Raw genomic sequence first — 23,809 nt, forward strand, 5'->3', positions numbered from 1 at the left:
TTTAATTGCACCATAATGGTGCTTTGTAAGTAAGTATTAAATTATTAAAAACATAAATGACTGACTTGGTGGAGAGTGTGTACAAGGGATGGGACGATACATCACAATACCGTTAATCGCGATCAAAAGGGTCCGCAATTAATTGTTTTTATGATCGTGATCATCACACACGATTATAATCATCTTTACAGCACCAGACTGCCTCATGTTTCTGGTTTCAATACAATGTTTAGATGTTAGTTTTGGTGTTTGTCCACAAGAGGGCCCTCTGTCATGGCAATGAAACTTAACTTCTGTGCCTATTCTGAATTGGGGATGGTTCTTCACCTCAGTCACCGTCATGGCTAATGGACAGCTAGCGGATCTGGATCACGATGACATATCCTCCACTCAAGAAGGTGAAGTCTGATGTGTGGAATTATTATGGATTTGAACCAATCTGGAGAGCCTGCCGAAAAAAAGATACACCTCCGATGGCAAACACCAGTAACTTGCATGCACATTTGCGAGACAACCATCCTGCATTGTTTGACAAACTTGAGCCGAAAATATCCATTGTAAGTAACTTACCATGTGAAATAAACTTTTGAATGTTGTTTGTGTTAGTTTGGACTTCTATGAATCCATGTTTGCGTTGCCTTTGCTATCGCTAGGTTAGCACTAGCTGAACAGCATTTTGCACAACTGATTGCACAGCTTGCTAGCAGTGATGCATAGTTTTGCAACAATGATGAATTAGTCCGAATACCTATAACCTCCTAGGACCCAGTGTCCACATATGTGGACAACACATTTTGGGTTGTCTAGGCCACAATACATTTTTTTCTCTACAAGGTCCTGGTGTCCACATATGAGGAGGTTATACTGCCTTGGTTTAATAATTATCGTGATAATATCATTAATCACGATTATTTTAATATTGTCCCATCCCTAGTGCGTACTTACTTCTCGCAAAAGGTGTGCAGACAGGGCAGAACTTTGGGGTTGTGGTAGTGGTCCAGACAGATGCTACACACCAGGAACTGTTTGTCGATCTGCCTTACCACAGGGCTGCTGCTGCTCTCACGCTTCGCCATGGTGGAGGACATCTATATCTGCTCACATCAACACCTAAGGGAAAACAAGGGAGAGGAGACACTGATCAATGATAGGGATGTCACAGTAAATCCTAACTACTTGGGCTACATGATACAAGAAAAAGATATGTTATTCAATACTATGTACTTAAACTAAATATACATCTTCACATAATAAGTTCACTTAAATGTATCTTGGTGTGTTGTTTTCTCAAACCAATCAACCACGATTTGCAATTCAATTTTGTTTTATTAAACAAGAGGATTACGAAGGATAGGGTTTTCACTGTTAACGCATAACATATTTAGATCACCATGTTACCTTACATTGTTTAACATGTTTAAGTTTCAGTTGTTGTTTTTTTTGACACAGAGTGCACCCCTCCCCTTGCTCCTCCTTCAAAGTGCTATCACAACACACAGCACAACACTACTGCACATTGTATCAGATTTGTGAAGTTGCAGCGTATTCTTTAGTATATTTATGGAAATAAAACATCTTCAGGCATGAGTTTGATGAGGGAACATTATAACATGAAAGCCCCAAAAAAAGACAAATAAAAAGACTAAATTAAAAATAAATAGCTTTCAACATTAATAAACAAAAAAGGTCTCATTTGAAAAATGTAATGAAACTATTTATGGGAATAATGTTCATTAAATGTCCTATTTTAGCCCTCACATGAGGCTTCTTACCTAGATCTCTACAGTGTAGAAAAGGCTCTGGTCCAAGTTATATTTTGTGTTGGATCTAAAATTCTCAGCAATATTTACCATAAATCAAAATTCATTTAAAATTATATCATAACAATTATTTAATAATAATAATTATTATTATTATTTAATGCATAAACCCTAACATGCCAGGCTTGGATCCTTTACTAATTCCCTTCAGAGTGAAGTCATGTCCTATGTCCTACATCCTCTATTCCCTCCGTTTAACTAGTATGATTCATCAGACGCACACTCCCACTAGAGTCGTCGTCAGAGTGGAGAAGCCATCTTTAAACTCAGGCAATTTTAGAGCAGTTATAAAATAAAATAAAAAACATCATGCACATTCTCTATAGGGCACCAGATTAGACCAATATGTGCCATTGAAATTAACATGTCTGCTTCAGAGAGTCCGAGCAGATAGGCCTTATCCTAGCAGACCATATAATAATGTAGGCAATATCAAATGTCTCTCAATGTTATCATAAAGCTTTACAATATATAAAATGGAATAGCAGCACAATAGCTTTGTTACAGAGGAAATCATGTAGGAAAATATATATTATTACACACTTAAGTGTATCACAAAACACAAGAGTCTTGATGTGTTTACATATGGGCTGCAAGATTAACTGCGACAAGTGCCACACTTGGGTAATAATGTGCTCTTGTTTCTATTGGGCATTATGTATGATACACTAACTCTGTAGTACTTTATCTGTAGTCTTACCAAATTATTATATTTAATTATTCTTATTATTCATAAGTTCCATATCTGTTTATCTCTGAATGAAGACAAATAAAGGCTATATTATATGTCATACAAATGTGTCAATGGCAAAACCTTTTCTGACATTGCTAACTAAAGGTTAAAAAAAAAAAAAAAAAAGGCATTGTAATACAGTATCTTTCCTATCTTGTTTTCTTTGAGAGTAAGCAGAGGAAAAGGAAGTTTGAACAGGCCCCTCTCACATTCCTGTCAGCTCCTTCCCGGAACTCATAGTTGCCTCTTCACCACCACCTACCTTTCTCTCTTGCTATCTGTCTCCGTCTCAGTCTCTGTCCATTTCCCCTATCTGTCTGTCTCTTGTCTTTAGTCAGTTAATATTTTGTTGATTTACTTTGTAGATGAGTACTGGAATCACATTTTAGTGTGGTGGTAGCCATTACCCATTTCAATTTGCTTAATTGGAATGCCCTTGGACAGCAAGATAGATTCTTGTGATAACTGTGAGTTTACAAACTTAGGAGAATCCATCTGGAGATGTGCCCACTGCTGGGCAAATTTGAAGCCCAGCAGTGGGCACATCAATCACAGCAGTATTGAGATTTGTGCAGAAGCCAAAGACGACACCGACAGATGTACTTCACCATATTTTAGCATCAATACACACTATTTTGATTGTGAAAAAATGTACAGAAGGTAGGGGCTTAATGCATTTATCGAGGGAACGAGGTATGTGCTTTTCTCTCAACTGGATCTAACAAAAGTTTAATTTTTCGGCTTGTTTAGCCCTTGTGATGCATTGATCAATCAAATAACATATAATCATCATGACATTCTGCCTTTTCCGGGTCACTTTCAGTGAGACCTTTCAGAGAGCTACAAAAATAAATCTGCTGTCACCCAGGTTATTCATTTGGCATGTGTGAAAGAATGAAGGCACCTTTGTACTTGTATAATATAAAGCTATTAATTGTGCAACACTAAAATCTAAACTAGGCTTTAAGAAAATGTTGTCATAACCTTCTTAATGCAACTTGTCCATTCACATTGCAGTCTGAACATGGAATACCCTATGTGGCCCAGCCTGTCTGGTTGTGCGGGACAGGCTAGCGGCACAGGTCAAATGACTAGGCCGGAGGAGGAGCTGTCTGAACATAGCATTCACAAAGACATTCCAACCAGGCTCTTCCTCTGCTTCTTTGTATACCTCTTTCGGTGCTCTCTCTCTCTCTCTCCACATGCTATGGAAGCACCCACAGCTTCGGGGCTGCTTCAGTCTCACTGTCTGACTCTATGAATACATTCCACATACTACAGAGTGGTTCAAATATACAAACACAACAGAAGAAAGGAAAGTACTTTATATAAGGTTATATTATATTACAATGCAAAATGTACTGCATGAAGTCTGGCAAAATTATAACTATAGGTTAATTCAAAACAACATAAATGAAGGCATGGGACATCATTGACATTGCCATCATGTGGTGGGATTAACAATTATTTCACAATAATAATAAAAAATGCTGACAGTTAAGACATATAATGAACATTCATGATTATAATGTATTAATTATAATTTATACAAATATTATTATAAATATTATGACTAAGTTCCATGTTTAAACAACTATAAAAGAACTGCACTATTTTAACAACAATCTAAAAGAGGACATCAGGAATATCTTAAAATTGTGAGAGGGTTGTATTCAATTCAATTTCAATTCATTTTATTTTTGTAACGCCCAAAATCACAACAACAGTTGTCTCGAAGGGCGTTCATGTTTTGGTTGATGGGGGAAACCGGAGTACCCGGAGGAAACCCATCCAGACACGGGGATAAACATGCAAAACTCCACACAGAAAGGCCTGGGCAACCCGGGGATCGAACCAAACCTTCTTGCTGTGAGGCATGAGTGTTGCCACTCAGCCACCGTGCTGCCTGGTTGTAGTACTTGACTTGCAGGACATAACTTTAGTAATGCCAAGATGCATCTTTAGGAATCCTTTAACAACTAAAAATATGTCCTGCCAGTCGACTGAAAAGGGGCGTGGCAAAACCCCTCAAACCTATTAAAACAGGGATAGAGAGCAGTATGGGTCAGATACATACTGCTCTCACAAGACTATACCTGTGCAGGAGTTAATTCAAAAACTACTATTTTTGTAGAAAAGTAGTAGGAAACAAGGAAGTTACTTATTAAACTTGTAAATCATGAGTTGAATCTGCATTTTTACATGTAAATACCAAAAAGTACTAAATCTTCAACTAACTCTCTCACTGACTCACCCATTCACTGACTCGCTAACTTCTCCTTTCTGCTGTTGCCCCGTTTAAATCCTTATAATGTAATTAAAATAATGAATCAAATGCTAATTTTGGTCAACAAAGACTCCATCAACCAATTAATCCAGTAAACAATTAAAGGCCTACAGCCCTAGTGCTGACAACTATTTTGTATCTCATAAAATGATCCGTTGATTTGATTTTTTTAAAGACAAAATACACCAGATACCTGCTGTCACTGCTCATACTATAACATTGACAATTTTTTTTTATTTTATATACTTGTAAAATATCTACAGTTAAATTTCTATTTGCTAAATTCCAGACCAATGAGAGAAGGATTTTTTTTTAGAACATTTTTAATTACTTTCTTAAAGTCAGAAGTTTACATACAGTAAGATTAATGTGCCTTTAAACAATTTGAAGCTTCTGGTAGGTTTATTGACAATATTTGGGTTAATTAGACACACGCCTGTGGATGTATTTGAAGGCACACAACTTCGTGTAACATCATGGGAAAATCTAAAGAAATCAGACAAGGGGAAGAGAATTGTAGACTTTCACAAGTCTGGTTCATCCTTGGGTGTAATTTCCCGATTCCTGAAGGTGCCACATTAATCTTTACAAACAATTATATGCAAATATAAAGATCATGGGAATGTCCAGCCATCATACCACTCAAGAAGGAGATGGGCTCTGTGTCCCAGAGATGAATGTGCTTTGGTCTAAAATGTACATGTCAACTGTAACCCAGGTTAAAATTCTGTCTTATTAAAAATGTTTTATTAAACTCCTGCTTTGACCTGCCAATCTTGTTTATATAAAAGCTACATTTATATATTTATTTCTGCCCTCTGTGTCTCATACGTGCCTTACGTAACCGCACCCCTAATCACGTGACCCGAGTCCGCCAATCACAGCACCCAGAGCGCCTTTTCAATCTGTGTCCGCAGCTTCCCAGTCAGAGTTGGGGGAAGCTACCGAGGCAGCTGTGAAAAGGTCAGTCCCAAACAAATTGCAATATTCGCTCTTTTCTGTGCTTCAACAAACTAAGTAGTTCCACTCCACTTTTAACATTGTAGAGCTAACCTCCAGTCCGTGGGGAGTCCATCATGCGATGTTAAACTGGGGAATTGGTGAGTTTGAAAGTGCTGCTAGCATCCGATGCTAAGCTAATTAGCTTAGCATTAGCATGCTCGGGCTAACGCTGTTTTCTTGTTTGTGCTCACTGTAAAACACATTGAATGCCTTTTTAAATGTAAATTATGTTGTGTACACACTGGAACTGAACAATGTAACTCAGCTAAGTTTAATTACTTTAGACATTTGATTTTTATTTTGTTCAAGTCATTTATTTAGCCCTGTTTATTCAAATACAGGCCAGGTGCTCTTGATTTCGAAGGCGAGCTAAGACCAGAACCTACAGCTTCATCACACTACGGGTCTGGTAGGAGGCTGACACAGCCTGCCCCCCTATACTACTACTACTAAGCTAGTTACAAAATGGCTTAAGGATAACAAAGTCAATGTTTTGGAGTGGCCATCTCAAAGCCCTGATCTCAATCCTACTGGAAATTTATGGGCAGACCTGAAAAGGCATGGGCAAGCAAGGCGGCCTACAAACTTGGCTCAGTTACACCAGTTCTCTTGGGAAGAATGGGTCCTGCGAACTATTGTGAGAAGCTTGATATCCAAAACATTTGACCCAAGTCATATGGTTTAAAGGCAATGGTACCAAATACTAATGAAATGTATGTATACTTCTGACTTTAAGAAAGTAATGAAAAATTGTCTAAAAAAAACTTTTGCTCATTCTGCAAATAGAAATTATTTTGGTAATCCTAATTGACCTAAAACAGGAAAAGGTTAGACTGATTTCTGTTAGGGATTGACAGATGTAGAAAAAAAAAAGTGTATGGGTCTTTATATAGTGTACGTAAATTTCTGGTTTCAACACTATATTGTGCATTGCATACGTTAGGGTTAGCTTGACAGGACATTAATGGTGTTCTGTTTGGTTCAATGAGAATATTTTTTGACTCACAATGAACTGGAAGCTCGTGGGGAGCTCACTTCCTGTTGTGAAATGTTGATTTTAGAACTTAATCCATGATGTTTCACAGTCTCGGGATCTCAGTCTCTGGATCTCAATCTCTCGTCAGTCTAGAGGTGCTTCTAATGTTCTGCCTGTGTAAGCCCACTGTGTGGAGCTTATGGTAGCACACTTCCACTACCGTATTTTCCAGACTATGTCGCTCCAGAGTTTCAGTCGCACCAGAGAAAAAATTCATAATAATGAAGAAAAAAAACATACATTAGTTGCACTGGACTATAAGTCAAATTTCTGGAGAAATTTATTTTACACAATCCAAGACCAAGAACAGACATTTATCTTTAATGGCAACTTATAACAATAAAATAGAGTACAACAGGCTGAATAGTTTATATATATATATATATATATATATATATATATATATATACACACCCCCCCCCCCCCCCACACACACACACACACACATATATCTTATTTTAATATTATTATTCTTTGTTTATGTAGATCTGTCACGATGTGATTACCATATCAACTTATAGTTCAATACACGATAGCTGGAACAATATGGAACAATGGAACAATGTTTGGGGGTCAATATTTATCGTGAGTAAATTTTTTTACTAGTGGGAGATTTTTTGTTATTTTTCTGTTCTATGACAAGCTTTGAGTTGTAGATGATTGAATAAATAACTTCTATGACTTGTTAAGTTATTTATTTATTGGAGCTCACGTTCATTAACAATACTGTACATATAGAATAGTTTTGGGGGTAAATGCAATGGCAATAAGCACTTTCTGATTCATCATATTTAAATTGAGATCAAAATTCCAAACAGTCATCTCTTAACAATCATGAGAACCACTTGGAGGAGCAGAGTAGATTTTTTTGGTGTAAAATGGCAATAACTAAAAGTTGTTCATGTTCAGAAAACAAACACTGAAATCCATTTGTATTGTTTTTTAATATGACAAAATAAAATCTAATAAAAAACCAAGACTGATTGAATGCATGAGAAAAAAATTGTGAACGTTTTGTCATAGCACTTGACAGCCTTAGAGTAGCCCCCTCCTGCAGCAGCCGAACAATGACACTGACAGGCCCCTCCCACTGGGCGGAGCATACACATCCTTTCAGGATTTCCCATAAGCACTGGCAAAGAAATCACTTCCACTCATTTGCATAATTAACAGCACATCAGTCAAGTTATCTTCAAAAGGATTGCATTGGAGTATACTCTTTGAAGGATGCTGAACAAAATTATGTGGACTATCAACCTCCCTAAAGAATTTCGCAAAGTTTGAGATATTCTGTGATATTTTCACTATTAAATGGTAAATAGTGGAAATGGTGCCTTTCAACCTTCAAGGCACTCAAAGCACTTTTACATCAAGGAACCACTCACCCATTCATACACACACTCATGCACCAGTGTACATAGACACTGTGGGCCAGGTCGTAGTGTCTTGACCAAGGACACAAAGACAGAATTCATCTGTGGGAGCTGGCTGATATTGCTTTTTTGTTGGTCCATATTATGTAAGTGCCAGCTGGCTGTAGACATGAGAAAGCTGCTGGGACTCAGCTAGTTGGTTTGCAGTTTAGCAAATTCCTGGCAGTGACAATTTTGATGTCCATCCCCACTTTTCAACCTTCTGTGCCATGGAATAAAGCCTATAGGTCCTAAATAACAAATTATAAATCATAAAACAAAGTGGACAGGTGCCTCACAATCTTACAATTACTCATTAAATACCACTACCACATATAATAAATTCAAAGCAGATATGTTGTTTTTCGTTCTGGAAAAAAAATAAATTATAATAATAATTGAATTGTGATTTTTCTACCGAATGCATGTACTAAACCCTCACTTGTTAATTGATGACCTCACTAAGAGCACTAGGTCTGGTGTAATGCTTTAGCATTAGCCCAGACCAACATGTTTTGCCATTGTTCGCAGTGTGAGAGACAGGGTAATTCCCATCACAGACAGCCCCTGACCCCTCCTCCTCTTCTCTACCCCCTCATCCTCTACCATCTCTCCTCTCCCTCCTTTCCCCTCCTCCTCCTCCTCTCCCATCTCTCCACTCCCTTTTTTCCCCTCCTCCCCTCTTCCTTCTCCTCTCCGCTCGCCCCTTTTTCTCCCCCCCCCCCCCCCCCCTCTTCTCCAGCAGGACATCCCGTAAGCCACTTGAGTATACATGAGTGTGAGAGTGACAGCAGCTGCCAGGCCTGATCAGAGGTGATGCATATGTCAGAGTGAGGATGTTTAAACAAATGACCAGACTGTACTAATGTCGGGCAGGGGAAGAGACCACACTGACACATGGTAAGAAATACATGCATGCAAAGCCCATTGACTCAATGTTGACAAAGGCAGCGTGAAGCGCTCATGTCCCCAAACACACTCCTGGCATCAGCCCTATCCAAACACCCATGCCACAGGCATGGGCCATATTTATTACTGCTAAAATGAATGGAAGTCAATGGGAGGTCAACGGCGGACCCCGGCGTCATTTGATATTGACCCCACAGTGACGTGGGGAAAGTCGAGAGCTTTCAAAAAACGAATAATACATCATTGTAATGTTATCGGATATATTGTTTTTGTTAAAAATATTATTTTTTTAGGCTCAGCCCATACAGGGCGTACGGCCTATTGCTTCCGCAACGATGAGTGCATGGGCGAAGCCACAAAATTTGCTCCCGTTTGCGCATGCAAAGTCCAATTTGGCTCAAATTCGAATCAGTTGTAAAACTTTCAGGCCTAAACCTACTCATTATGAAATAAACTACATTGGCACGATAGCGCCCCCTACAGAACATCTAATATATTTGTATGAAGGGCCAAAAATTTAGTTTTCCCAAATGTTACCAAATTTTCCCAAATGTTACCGAATTTTCCAATTCCATTGGGTCATCCTGATCAAAAAAGTCAATGGGACCCATGTCATATTTTTCACTGTGTTGCCATGGCGATGCGCAAAAGAGCCCATGTTATCTTAATGGGAAAATTTCCAAATTTTCGTACATTTCAAAGTCTTGTAACAACTTATTACCGTCAATGACAAACATAACATTTGGCAGTGATTCTTCAGGTCGTCTCTGACAAAAAAGTCCGGGGGCCAAGTTTGTATTTTGCACGGTGTTGCCATGGTGACGCCTGGAAAAACCATGTTTGTGCATTATGTGCCTCAGCGCTTCCAATACCTTTTCACTTGTTTGGTGCCCAAAGTCCCAACAAAGAAGGAACAAGTAGCGCGTCAGCGCCACCCACAGGGAGTGCTGGGTCGGCCGAGTGCGAAGCATGGCCCGCGAGGGCCGTTCGATGCTGCTTGCGGCTTTAATTATTTTTATTTTTATTCTTCTTCTGCTCTTTGAGCAGGAATTTGACCCCCTGAACATATTCAAAAACTCACCAAATTTTGCCCAAAATTCAGTTCTGCCGAAAAATTCATTTTTTATGTGGTGCATCATTGGGCATAAAAAAATGGCGCGACAGCGCCCCCTGCAAATGTCAAAATACATTGTGTCAATGGGAGACGTCCCGACGTCAACTTTTCCGTAGAGCCATGAAATTTGGTACACGCATTCTTTAAGTGATGCCAAACAAAAAATATTATTATTATGGCCACGCCCCCTGACACACCGGAAGTCGCCCATCTTGGATTGAAAATTCCAAAATGCAAAGTCAGCATTTTCGCTGACATTGCATTTTAATCCACTCCTCTGAAGGGGCTTCACCAGCAGGGCTGAAAATAACTGTACATCATCTAGACAAGTGGGGCATCAAAAGTTATCCAATTTATGATGATGCCTTTCACGGTTTGTGTGCGGCGATGCCACAAAATTCCGTTGGAATTTTTGCAATTTTCAAAAGTCAAAATTTGCTCCCGTTTGCGTCCGATATTGCTCAAATTTGAATGATTTGTAAAACTTTGTGGCCTAAACCTACTCATTATGATAGAAACTAAATTGGTGCAATAGCGCCCCCTACTGAATATCTAATATATTTGTATGGAGGACCGAAAATGTAGTTTTCCCAAATGTCACCAAATTTGACACAAAATTCCATTGGGTCATCCGATTCAATAAAGTCAATCATACCCATGTGGTTTTTTTGTACCGTGTTGCCATGGTGATGCGCCAAACTGCCAATGGGAATGCTCCCAAATTGTCCCATTCATCAGAAAAATATTAGTTTCATGGAATAATGTGAAAATTAGCACAATGACTCTTCATGGCATCCTGATCAAAAAAGTCCCATGTCATATTTTTCACTGGGTTGCCATGGCGATTCGTGAACTCACCCATGTTATCCTAATGGGAAAATTTCCAGATTTTCATACATTTCAAAGTCTTGTAACGAGTTATTACCTTCAATGAAGAATGTGAAATTCTTCAGGTCGTGTCCGTTAAAAAAGTCCAGGGGGCCAAGTTTCTATTTTTCATGGTGTTGCCATGGCAACGCTTGGAAAAACTAATTTTTCCATTTTGTGCGCATTTCAGCGCTTCCAATGTCCTTTGGCTTTGTTTGGTGACAAGTGCAGCCCAATGGCGAAATAAAACAGAGGCAAGTGGCGGCGTCACCCACATTGAGTGCCGGGTCGGCCGAGTGCGAAGCACAGCCTGCAAGGGCCGTTCGATGCCGCTTGCAGCTTTAATTTAGTATTGAAATTGGAGAACAAAATGTATATATTTGATCCAAATTAGATGGGGGGGGGGGAAAGACTTAAGTAGCATCAAGTAAAAGTACAACTAAATTCTGCTAGTATATTTTAAATTAGCATTACCGCCATAGACTGTATAAAGAAGTGCACTAAGTGAGTGCAACGTCACCCATAGCTCCAGTTAAATAAAATTCATCGAGGCTAGCAGTTAGAGAGACAAATTGGAACTGAGTTCAATATTTGGAATTCCGACTGCAAGTATCATAGCAACCAAAGAGCCAATCTGGAGTGAGGCTGTACTCTCCCGCATCACCGGTTTAGCAGAGACAGGTGCTTAACAACGGTAAATAGAAAGTAAATTCAGCTTATTGCAATTCACCCAAATACTAGGGCTGTAGTCGACTAAGGAACTTCACTGTTGAATAAAGACATGTCCTGCTGATAGATCAGTTGATTAAAAAGTTCTCAAAACTATTATGTGTCTCTGTATCTGACCCAAACTGCACTCACAAGTCTACACCTGCGCAAGCAAACAAAAACAACTATTTATGCAGAAAAAGTACAAGGAAACAAAGTATTAGTTTTAACTTCTTTTTTTACATAATATAAAAATCAAAAAATACCAAATCTTCTAAAATAAAATTTATTTTGGTGGACTAAGACACCATCGATTACAGCCTTATCACATACCAAAATGTATGATTAAAAAAAAAAAAGTCTAAGGCTGTGAAGAATGGATTGTGTACGGATTCCTTATGCTGCAGCAGGGCACAGAGCCGTGACCTGGTGTTCACCTCCTCCACGCTCCAGACTGTTCTCCTAACACGAATCAGACTCTCTGCTCTCTCCTGACAAAGAGTTGGCTAGTACTCAGTAACATTTACTTAAGGGACATACAATAATATCGCTCAACAATAATCATCACCCGATAATGGCAATCATGATGTCATACTGATAATTCCAATAATAACATTTTTAACCAATAATTTAATTTGATGATTAGAAGCCCAAAATACAGTTATTCCTCCACTTTTTTGCTGAGGTTTTCTGCCTCAGAGCTCTCAGTCTGAGCCCCGGCTCCACCCTCTGCTCCAGCTGCACACAGCACCCCGAGTTTCACTAAACAGCCCAGTGCAGACGGACTGTCTACATGAACGTTAGTGTCTGCTTCTCAAGAATGTGGCAAGAAAAATTAATGTAGGCCTGTATGTAACATTAGCAAGACATAGGAAGTCTATAATTACTTTATAGAGCTTATAAGCACCTACAACCCAATACTGTTGCTTCATATTTGTAAATGTCATATTTTTAATTCTTTATATATCTTATATGGTTTGCTTTAGTCACATTAAGGCTTATAAACTAAAACAAACAAATAAAAAAAGCTTTACACTTCAAAAATCTTGTTCATTGTATTGGTTATTGATGACAACATCTTCCAAGTTATCTTCAGATATAGTTTTTTTAGATTTAGTTTTTCTCATGTTTGTGTCTAACCATTGAAAATGCCAAACATTCAGCATTGTTTTTATCCTTCCAATTTATTTCAAATTATAAATCCAATGTTATGTACAGTAGTAGTTTCCCCAAGCACTTTGGACTCTTACCTGAGTCATTTCTTGGACCACTACTTTGTACTTGTACTTGGGTAATGTTACTTTAAAGTAGAGTTTTCAAAAGTATCAAAACTCAGATACTAAAACTAGTATCAAAACTCATTCAGGATACTAAAAAAGTCACATTCACAGGACAGAAATTTTCTGAATAGTTTTAGAAATAAAGTTTGTTTTTAATTATCATTATATTAGAATCAGTGTGACAACATGTTAACTCTTACTTGAGTGCAATTTTTGGCTACTCTACACATCTCTGAATCCTTAGTGAATATTGGTCTACCTATTGTCTATTGAACATAATGAGATTATATGGCCATGTTTTGGATTATTACATGGGTTTAAAAGTCATTGTTATTTCCAAAACCAGGATTATTTATAATTCAGGGATGTTTGCTCTTCTGTGACCGCTCAAGTTTGTCTGTCTTGTCTTCACTTCCTCTCGCGAGATTTAAACTTTAAACTAATCTAGTATCTTGAACTAGTTTATATCTCTGAGTGGTCTGTGCCTTGGACATTAGTGTAAACAAGGATTTGGTCATCTTAACACCCTGTGGACAATGCCTTCCCATGTATTTGGGAAAAATACATGGACAGATGTATTGCATAAGCAGCTTTTCAGGCCAAAATAAGTTTGCTTCTAAAACATTTTATTGTCCAATAATCAGAAAGTGCATGTTAGCATGCTAATTGTTGTTAGCTTTACAGTCAGGGCAAAACTCTGCTCTGGTACCTTTAAATGTACACCTTTAAGTGTGCATTTATAGTCAGTCAGTCAGTAATAAATAAATAAATAAATAAATTAGAAGTACATTTACGGAAAAGAGAATAGACCAGTTCTATTCATGTAAAACTATAGCACTGTAATGCAATTTTAGCATGCTGGAAATAGTAGTACAGATTACGTCCTTTTTATTATGAACCAGTTGCAAATCAGATGACCTTGCAGCCTCATATAGTTGGAATAACTAGTTAAAGCCGTGGAGACAATGTTGGTTCAAGTTCTGATTACAATCAACCACAGACCCTCCAATTAGCCATGTTAGAATGTTGTTACCTTATTAAAAACATATCTGGAATTGTGTTTTTGAATAACCCTTTGAGTAACCCTTTTTTATTAGTTTGTTTATATCTCCAAAGCTCAAAATGCCCTGTTCCACCTTGTGATGTCATGTAGTGGTAGTTTTCAAGTCAACAGTGCAGTAGAGATAGGTGATTCTAAGGTTGAAATTAACCAAATTATTCTAGTGAAGATTACTGTTGTGCTAGTAACCCTAGATAGGAGTTTCACCTAGTGACTGTTCGCTAAATAGCAGGGACTTTCACCCGTTTGACTGTTTACTAGCTAGTTACAACTAGAGGGGAATTTCACGCATGACTGTTTGGTAGTTAACTGTAATGACTCCTAAACCTCACTCTGGAGAATAAATTCAAGTATGTCCCAATACTAGATATTATACAAAGCAAAAAGTAGCACAACTAAACCCATGCACCTTTAAAACGCAGAGGGCTTATGGCGTAGAGGGCACTCCTGTCTCCAATGTCCAGCTTGACAACAGATGAAACAAGGTTCATTGGAAAATCTTCTCTTGTTCTTTCGATGGGCTCTCTCCCATATTTGCTCTGCTTATGTGTTGGCTGATGAGTCTGTAGTTGTCTATGTAATTGTGAATTCACTCGGTGATTTTCATGTTGTTGGGTCTTATTGTACATAGTCACTGCTGCCATATGCAGTTCTTTCTGAATTCTTTCTTGCTTCATTATTTTCTTTCTGTTTAGCTGTTCATATGCATGTGTGGCGTGTCTTTTCAGTTCAGTTAGGTGAGCAGCATTCCAGCCAATGCAGGTTTTCTTCACAGCTGAAGAAATGTCTGTTTTTAGTCCATTAATGAAATAGTTACACAAATATGTTTCCCAAACATCACGAGTCACACCTATGTGATCAGGTCTTGTAAATCCACTGTGGGTGTTATATACTTCTGTTAAACGTGTGAGAAACTCTTCAGGGTCCTCAGTGTCTCTTTGTTTGCAGGATTGGATTTTGTCAGTATCGATAGAGGCAGGAAAGGCTTTTGTGATAGCTGTGAAGATGTTATTCACAGCTTCTCTATACAAAGCATTGGAGTCATGCTTCCAATCAACATGATTGCATCACAGTTCAGTGTTTTGAATTTGATCAGCTATTTTGTGCCATTCAGTAGGTTTCATTTTCAGGATCAATACTCTCCTTAGTTCACTCATAGTAGGTTTGAAATCTTGACAAAAAGTGACAAGTTCTTTAGCAAAAGTCTGACCTGATGCTGTAGGATTGGGCAGATGTTGGGATGCTGCAGATATTTCAGAAGAAATCCAAGGGCGGAAAACTAATGTTGAACCTTGTGGACCAGAGACTTCAACCATTGGCAATGTGTACATTGTGTCTTCTTCAGCACAGCTCACTTTGCTTGTTTCCATCTGTATCTGCACGTGTCCATTACTGTCCTGCGTTGTAGAGTTATTTGGTGAAGGATCAGACAGACAGGTTGGATGGGGGTTGTTCAGATCTGGATCAAACTTCAGTACAGTCAACTGTTGAGACAAAGAGTTCTGCGAGTGGAGGAGTTTCAGCTCACACATTTCAGTTGCATCTTCAAAGAGAAGAGGCTTGTGCATAGTTTTTCTGATTTTGACTTCAGCTTCGTCTTTCCACATTTTTAAACATTCCTTGTAATTTTCAATGTTTTCTAATTTTTTTTATCAAAAATGTTATTTTTTTCTCTCATTTCGACTTCAATTTCACATAATTTGTTTTCCAATGCATGAACATTTTTTAAACTGAATGCACCAAATTCTGAAGACTTCTTATCTCCATGTTTTCTTCTAATAAAATCAACGATGGGGCCTCCTGGAGGGGAATACTCCCCTGAAGTTTTGCTCCCCATTTTAGATGTTTTAGCACTTGTAACTTCCAGTAGTCCCAAAAGTGAGGAAATCAGGAGTGGTGGAGGGCCATTGTTGCTTGGATTGTATTAGCAGCACGTTGTTAGGACAGCATGGTGGTACACAGATTTTGGACCCAAAAAGACTGAAAAGTTGTGAGATGAATCAAAAATGGCATAGGATCAGAACTATGGCCATTGGGTATGTTTAGTTAAGCATTTTGCATTTCCAAAATACATTCTCCTTTGATTTACCAGTCTTTGTAGATGAAGATTTCCTTTTCAAATGGAAAGAAGTCTGTATTGGGAAAGCTCACCAAGTAAACCTTGTTCGAATCCAGCGGTGGTGATCCAGGACAGAAACCAATGTTCATCCATGTTCTTCTTTGAAAGATCTGTGCATCAGGACAGAAACCAAAAGGAAGACAAAATCCCATCTTCACTGTGTTCTGGACGACCACTCGTGGATCCCACTTCTGACACCATTATTGTTGTGGAAAAATTACAGTTCTAGATGAAAAGTAATCCATTTACGGTGAGTTTTGCAATACAGGAAAAAAGGTTTATTGTTTGTTACAGCAGATACAGACAGGACAGGGCCCAGGCCTGCCCTGGCCCCAGACTGGTGGCCTCCCGGCCTCTCCCCCAGTTCCCCTCTCCCTCTAAGTCCAAGTCTCAACACTGTTTGTACAAGTTAAACTAGAGGCATCTCAGACCCGGAGCAGTTCATGGAACCGAGTGAAGATCTCATGATGGACTCAGGAGCAGAGGACCTTATGATTTGATGGACTGGATGCTGTTCCTGATCGGTAAGCATGGTTTATTCTGCTATTGACTTAATTGTGGGTCAAATGTGTATTATGTGTAATCATTAACATTAGCTAATCCCAATCTGTGCCCCCCCCTGACCACCACCAATCATTAATGCACACACTTGGGTTAAGTGTCTTGCCTAAGGACACAATGACAGAACTAAGGACACAATGGTGGATCGAGTCCCGCTCGGACCAACTTCTCTCAATCTCTGTCACAGAATGAGTGTCACACTGTCACATGTACAGTGTGTTCTGAGTTTCCAGTGTGTGTTTGTTGACATTTTGAAGCATGTGTGTTTGTTCACTGTTTGCAGTGTGTGGTTTGTAAATATATATTTATTTTGACCCATACCACTTGTTTTGAATATATTTTATATACAAATACACATTATATATTGTGTTTTGATATGATATGTAAATGTACAGTAATAGAGCAGCTGGGTGTGCAGATACAGATTCCTTTCAGTGTGTATTGGTCATTGACTGTCACTAGTTTATGAGTTGTAAAAATCAAATGATCGTGTCATATACTGAAAAAGAGTTACTGGACTGTCTCCCAGACACAGTAGGACAATCTCACTCAGTGCACAGCAAAAGCTTCACACAATGGCTTATACTCATAAAACAAGTCAGAGCTTTATAATAAAAATGTTAAGTCTGTTTTCAACATTGGAGTTTACAGTTGGCTTGGTTTGGTTGGAAGCTCATGTTTTGCCATAGTTAAAATTAAATATTTATACTTCCAATAGCATTAACATACTACACAGGTCATGAGCAAGATTTTTATAATTTTCATTGTACAAGTGGCTAAAGCACTTAATTAAAAGTCTTATAGCAGAAATGTAAATGCGGTAATTTGATTCTTTTAATAAACCATTTAACTTGGATGAATGCTATGCAGCATGACCACAGTACGCACGTCTGATGTCGCTCACAGTGGTCCATGGGACCGCTCAGGGAGTTTGTGTGTTTGTTCAGACTCGTGAAAAATTAGAGGGAACACTGGTGAAGATGTATGGAGTTTAAAAAACACAGTGGAACACTTCCTGTATTACTACATGACATCAGACATTGGAACAGAGTGTTTTCAGTTCGAGAGAAGAACTCAGCCTAAATTTGCAGGATTTAGGAGTTAAACGTATGAATGAAAAAAAAATAACTTCAGGCATGTTTTTAATCAGAAAATAGTGTAATGTAAAAGGATCCCAATGTTCAACAGTTATACAAAGAGGTAAATCAACAGAAAATTACAGTTAAGAATTGATTGCCGTGTATCTGAAACATACTAACAAACATACTGACAGCTACAGTTCTGGGTCTGAAAACTTGATTACCAAAGCTACAGAGAGGAGGCTGTAGACAGAGAAGGTAAGGGGTGGTACTGATTCTGATGACTCGTGTCATTATTCACAAATTAGGACACATAGCAACAGGCAAGTCACTTGAAGATGAACTAGCTACTTTGTGATCTGTAGACTATTCATCGTACACTCTTTATTTAGGCAATATAATTTAATGTAATGAGAAGCACTTTTATATTCCTGTGTAGCCTTATATCTGTGTAATCCATCAGTCGTCCAGGTAGGTTCCATAGTGGTCCAAGGGCATATACTAGTCTATGTAGTCTTATGTCTATGTGATATACCTCAAGGTTGTTCTAAAGCTACTCAGGAAAGATTCATTTCTATCCTGTTAATATGACATTTTTAATATCGATACCCACTCAAACGAATATCTATGTCTATTCTAGTTTTAGTATCGATCGGTTTTAGATACTTTTGACAACTCTACCATTGCCTAAATACATTCATATAACAAGGAGTCTAACAAAAATCATAAGTGAAGGTAGAACTGAGCAATTGATCAAATTTTAAGGTCTTCAACTAATCCTCTGTTAGTAAAAGCATGTAGTTTGGGAGTGAGATCAAACTTTGTAGGGCTGCAAGATTAATTGCAAATTTGATCGCAATTTGAATGGGAGGAATTTGCAAATCACAAAGGCTGCAGTTTTTCCATGTACCATGATTTAATTTCAAAACAACAAAATATCTGGAAAAAAAAACCCTAACCCTGTAGTTTAGATCGGTACAAAGACGTTCTGAAATGTGATTCTTGCATTAGTTTGTCAATTCATCTGGACAAGTAAAATGTTAACTTATCTTATTATTGAAACAAACTGCAAATCTAAATACAATGCTTGTCAAAAAATTGGCAATTTTCCTCAAATCATTCAGGCCTACTTTGAAGGAAGAAATTGGGGTATTTTTTGTATTCAGTGGCAGATATTAAAAGACTGTAATGCTTATGTTCAGGGTAACAACAGTGAATGCCATTTGTAATATTGTATTGTATTAATGAAGGAAAAAAAGACTGAGCTACTACTGTACACACTGAGATTAGAAAGCTTTAAAACGCTTCCATTCTCCAGTACAACATTTAGTGAGAGCTGTGCCTGCTTAATTACCCTGAAATGATGAGATTACTGACTAATTACAAAACAAATGCGGCTTAGTGATCACCAGCAGCAGGAGAGAGTGGGCTTTCTAATCATCCACTAGAGATGTTCCTGTCAGCTAGTGCCCTGTCTCCTGGTCCGGTCTCCTGGGACGGTCTCCTGGGACGGTCTCCTGGTGACGGTCTCCTGGTGACGGTCTCCTGGTGACGGTCTCCTGGTGACGGTCTCCTGTGCCCTGTCAGTCTATGCCCTATCTCCTGGTCTTGTCTCCTGGTCTGGTACATCTGTCTCCTGGTCATGTCACATGGTGCTGTCTCATGGTCCAGTCTCCTGGTCCTGTCTGCAACATATTCTGCTTTGTCATGAGTCATTTATCAGGCATTTCACAATTTTTAATTACCATCATTTTGGTAGGAAGAAATATTCGAATTTCAGAAGAGTACTGACACCCTGAAAAAACCATAAAAGATTTCTAAAAAAATCTGTTTATCTTGTAAGAAATGAATTTAAACTCTGGTGATGTGCTCTGCTTTACACATGTTTTTGCTAGAACAGGATATTGTTGTTTTTAAAGTTCCTAATATTACTGACAGACGTGTTACATTACTGTCTAGATGTCTCTTTTTTTTTAAGTTAATAAAAAGATCATACTGTTTTATAACCTGATTTATTTATTTATTGAGCCTGCATTATCCTTACCAGGTAAATGAAATCCTACAGATAAATAATTACAATAACTTCCCTTAAATGTTAGATGCCTCAATTGTACTGAGGTGTTCAATCTGGTTTAACCTGACACGCTCACTATCCACATGACTAACTTTCATTTATAGTGCACTGGTGTGTGGTGTGCTGTGAAGGGAAAACCCAATGCCTATCTCTTCCTCTTAATTAGTCCAATTACAATGGTTTGTTAGTTACATTTACGGAACATTTTAAACTGTCTAACAAGCAGGTTTTAATCCTTAGCTTGCTTTTTTATGTTTAATTGCATTTTTTTTGGCAATATACAGAAACTATTTAAAGGAACCATATGTAAGATTTTAATAAAAAATAAATTACAAACATGACCTATCTGTGTTTAAACCTAAAATGACTCTCTCTGATCTGAAACCCCAGCACCTGCAGCCAATTATGAATGAGAGTGAGTGCAGCCTCTACAGCTCAGTGATAGACTTCTGGAGGTTCTGAGCTTTCACATGAGACATGGCCTGTCCATATGATGACCAGGACCCCCTTGAAAAAGAGATTAGTAATCTCCATGGGACTTTCCTGGTTAAATAAAGGTTAAATAAAAAAATTTAAAATATGAGAATAAGGAAAACCTGCAAGTGTCCCGTAGGTTAATGCACTGGCAAGATGCATCCCAGGTTCAGTTGTGAGTGTGCTCTTAATGTGATCTTCATTTTTAATAAAATTATCCACAGTAGGTATGGTGTAATCATTTAATAAATGATACATGGAATGTCAGATGGTCAGGTCATTCACAAACACTCCCATGCATACAGTATCTTGAAGTGTTTTGCTTAAGGACATAACATCACATGTAAATGAATACTTAGGCCTATTTTAGTTAGTTTTGGTCAAATTGAAATGCTTGCTACTGCTGATGAATTCTGTTTTGATCATTTCGGCAAGTACAACTCCTATTTCAAACTAACCTAGACTATAAGTTACTGATTGAAGCAACAAGAAAACTATTTACAAAAACATCAACCAATGAAAATGGGAAATAAGCATGTCAATGCCTATGCCTAATGGTTCAAGTCCATGCAGTTTGAGTGCATTGCTATGTGCAGTTAGGCTATGTACAATACAAGGTTACAACGATAACCTACCAAGCTTGTCAAAAGTATTGAAAATCAATACTAATCAATACTAAAAGTAGTATCAAAACTAGATACTCATTTGAGCAGATATCTAAAAAAGTCACATTCACAGGACAAAAATGAACCTTTCCTGAACAGCTTTAGAATGATCTTGAATCAGAAGTGGTATAAGACCACACTGACTAGTGTACCCCCATGGATCACTACGGAACCTACCTGGACGATTAAGGGATAACAAGATATAAGGCCACATGGTAATATAAGAGAAAGCATCGCAATTAACTGTTCAAAATCACATTCTATTGTCTAAAGAAAAAGTTTTTTTTTAATTATATATTTATTATTGGCGATATCGTATTGAATTTCAAGGATATTCTTTAGTATCAAAACTGAGTTTGAAATTTTAGTATTGACAACAGTATAATACTGTGGCAAACTACGGCCCGGGGCCACACACAGCTCTTTAGGCTTATTTATCCGGCCCGCCAAACATTACCAAATTATATATATATAAAAAAAATGTTATCTTTTCAATTCAATTCATTTTATTTTTGTAATGCCCAAAATCACAACAAGTTTCAACAAGTTGTTGATCTTTTGGCACTTGTTAAAACTGAATGTGAGTTTTTCTGCTGTGTTTATTTAACTGAAATTTCATAAATTAATTATTAATTTTATTAATACATTTGGAAAACAATTTGTACAATGAACCTTGCATAGTCATTCTTTGCTACCTGATACAGGCCAAATCTCTAATGTAATATATATATATATACACACCCCCACACACACCCCCACACACACACACACCCCCACCCCCACACACACCCCCCCACACACCCCCACACACACATACATACATACATACATATCCTGGCCTGGCCTCTGTGTTAAATTTTAGAACCCATTGCGCACTGTGTGTCAGAAAGTTTACCCACACCTGGTATAACATATACAGATAGAAAATGAACCACGTAGCTTTATTTGCCATCATGGTCCACCAATGATGTCATGACACTTTTAGCATTGTAATCTATTATTTATTGACCCTGATTTTGCAATCCCAGTCAATAAAGCCTGATCAGCATGTCACACCATAAACCTATATACATTCATACATTACCCTGCGCTGCATCCACATCCACTTAGCCTACTGTCTGCAGCCTTGTGGTGACCTGGCATGGCACGGCACAGTAAATCCCCGCTGATCAAACATGCGAACGGGAAATCTAGCCGGCTTTAGGAACAAAAGCCGAATCAATACACCGCAAGTTAACCATCTGCCAACCAAACAATAGGATGTTATATTGACTGAAGCTGTTGCACCACAAGACAAAGCCAAAACAGAAACTACCTCTTCTGTTGTGCATTTTTGAGTGACGTGAAAATAAAAATAACAAAACACCGCTTCGCCACTATAATCGCCCTGCCCTTGCTCTTCTGCTGAATGCTGCAGTGATGCCCACCTGCTAAAGCTGGTACAGAACCTAGAGTCGATGAGATAAAATGGAGAATTGCTAGCACACAATTACACATGTGCGATAAGAAAAGCTAGCATCATAAGCTAACCAAATCATGTCTGTCCAAGAGAAGAGGACCGCTAAACCCGATGTAAGCGCATATGCTACATCGCCATCGGATGCCCCAATTTATTTTTGGCTGATCCTGTAGCGACACAAATGAGTAAGCATAAAACGTGAGATCTAAAATGGCAATGCTGAATGTACTCACTTAAAAATCAAGGGAGAGGGTTGTGGAGACGAAAGCGTCCCATTGTAAGAGGATCTTCCGCCAGAGAAGCCTCCAGAAAGCGTGGAAAGCGGCGGGTGGCTGGCGGTGAGAAGCGACAAGGGCAGGGTCTGTCTGGGAGGAAAGGCGAGGAGAGCAGCGGAGCTGGCTGGCAGGGCAGGGCGGCGGAGGATAGGGAGCAGGGAAGTGGAGAGGAGAGAAGGGAGGAGAGAAGGAGGAGGGAGATAAATCCGAGGCATTTCGATCCGGGGCGGGGTTTAGCCTCCCACACAATATGTTATTATCACACTTACGGCTATTCTTTCACTGAGTTATAGGCATGTCTTCATAGGTTCTAAAATTATTTTTTGTTTTTTACCTAACAAGATAGTTATGGTCACAGTAAGCCTCCACTAGGCCTAGTTGCAGCGTATAGAACTTGCATAAGAATTGTAATAGGCTACTTTTTTGAGCCTAGGCCTATGCTTTACCATACAATGCCAAATGTAGACTGACTTAATACTAGAGGTGGGTAGTAGACTACTTAGTTACATTTAGCCTACTTGAGTGACTTTTTAAAGAAAAGGTATCCTACTACACTACTTGAGTAGTATAGTAGGCCTAATATTGAAGTAAGAGGTCTCTTACTTCAATAAAAGTTTGGTTAGTTTTCCGACTGTGAGTAAGTCTAAGTAATAAAAGCGTTATGTTGACTATATGAAATGATTTCAACATTTGCGTTTTTGGCACCGCTGTTTTAGATATGTAGGCTAGTTTTGTGTTTGTTTCTATACAATGCCTACATTAACATCAAATTCTAAATCAGATGTTATCTTCCAACAGTGATTCTTAAGTGACGTGAGTAATTTCCTGGACTACTCTGTAGTAATAAAATTTTGATGTAGCTATCTATCCTGTGC

The 23,809-nt window shown here is 38.3% G+C and overlaps 1 protein-coding gene across 2 annotated transcripts in view; it reads right to left on the minus strand.

The window, feature by feature from the left end:
- LOC117380401 (tripartite motif-containing protein 3-like) overlaps positions 1 to 23,079 on the minus strand; it is a 72,059-nt gene extending 48,980 nt beyond the window's left edge. For both annotated transcript variants that reach the window (XM_033977206.2, XM_055226046.1), the window contains exons 1-2: positions 22,893 to 23,079; positions 946 to 1,110 (exon numbers count right to left, since the gene is read on the minus strand). In XM_033977206.2, coding sequence (XP_033833097.1) covers positions 946 to 1,088 — 143 coding nt within the window. In that variant the 5' untranslated portion in view covers positions 1,089 to 1,110; positions 22,893 to 23,079. The remainder of the gene's footprint in view (positions 1 to 945; positions 1,111 to 22,892) is intronic.
- Between the last annotated feature and the right edge of the window lie 730 nt (positions 23,080 to 23,809).

This window comes from Periophthalmus magnuspinnatus, chromosome 13, assembly GCF_009829125.3.
Source record: "Periophthalmus magnuspinnatus isolate fPerMag1 chromosome 13, fPerMag1.2.pri, whole genome shotgun sequence".
Classification (NCBI taxonomy): domain Eukaryota; kingdom Metazoa; phylum Chordata; class Actinopteri; order Gobiiformes; family Gobiidae; genus Periophthalmus; species Periophthalmus magnuspinnatus.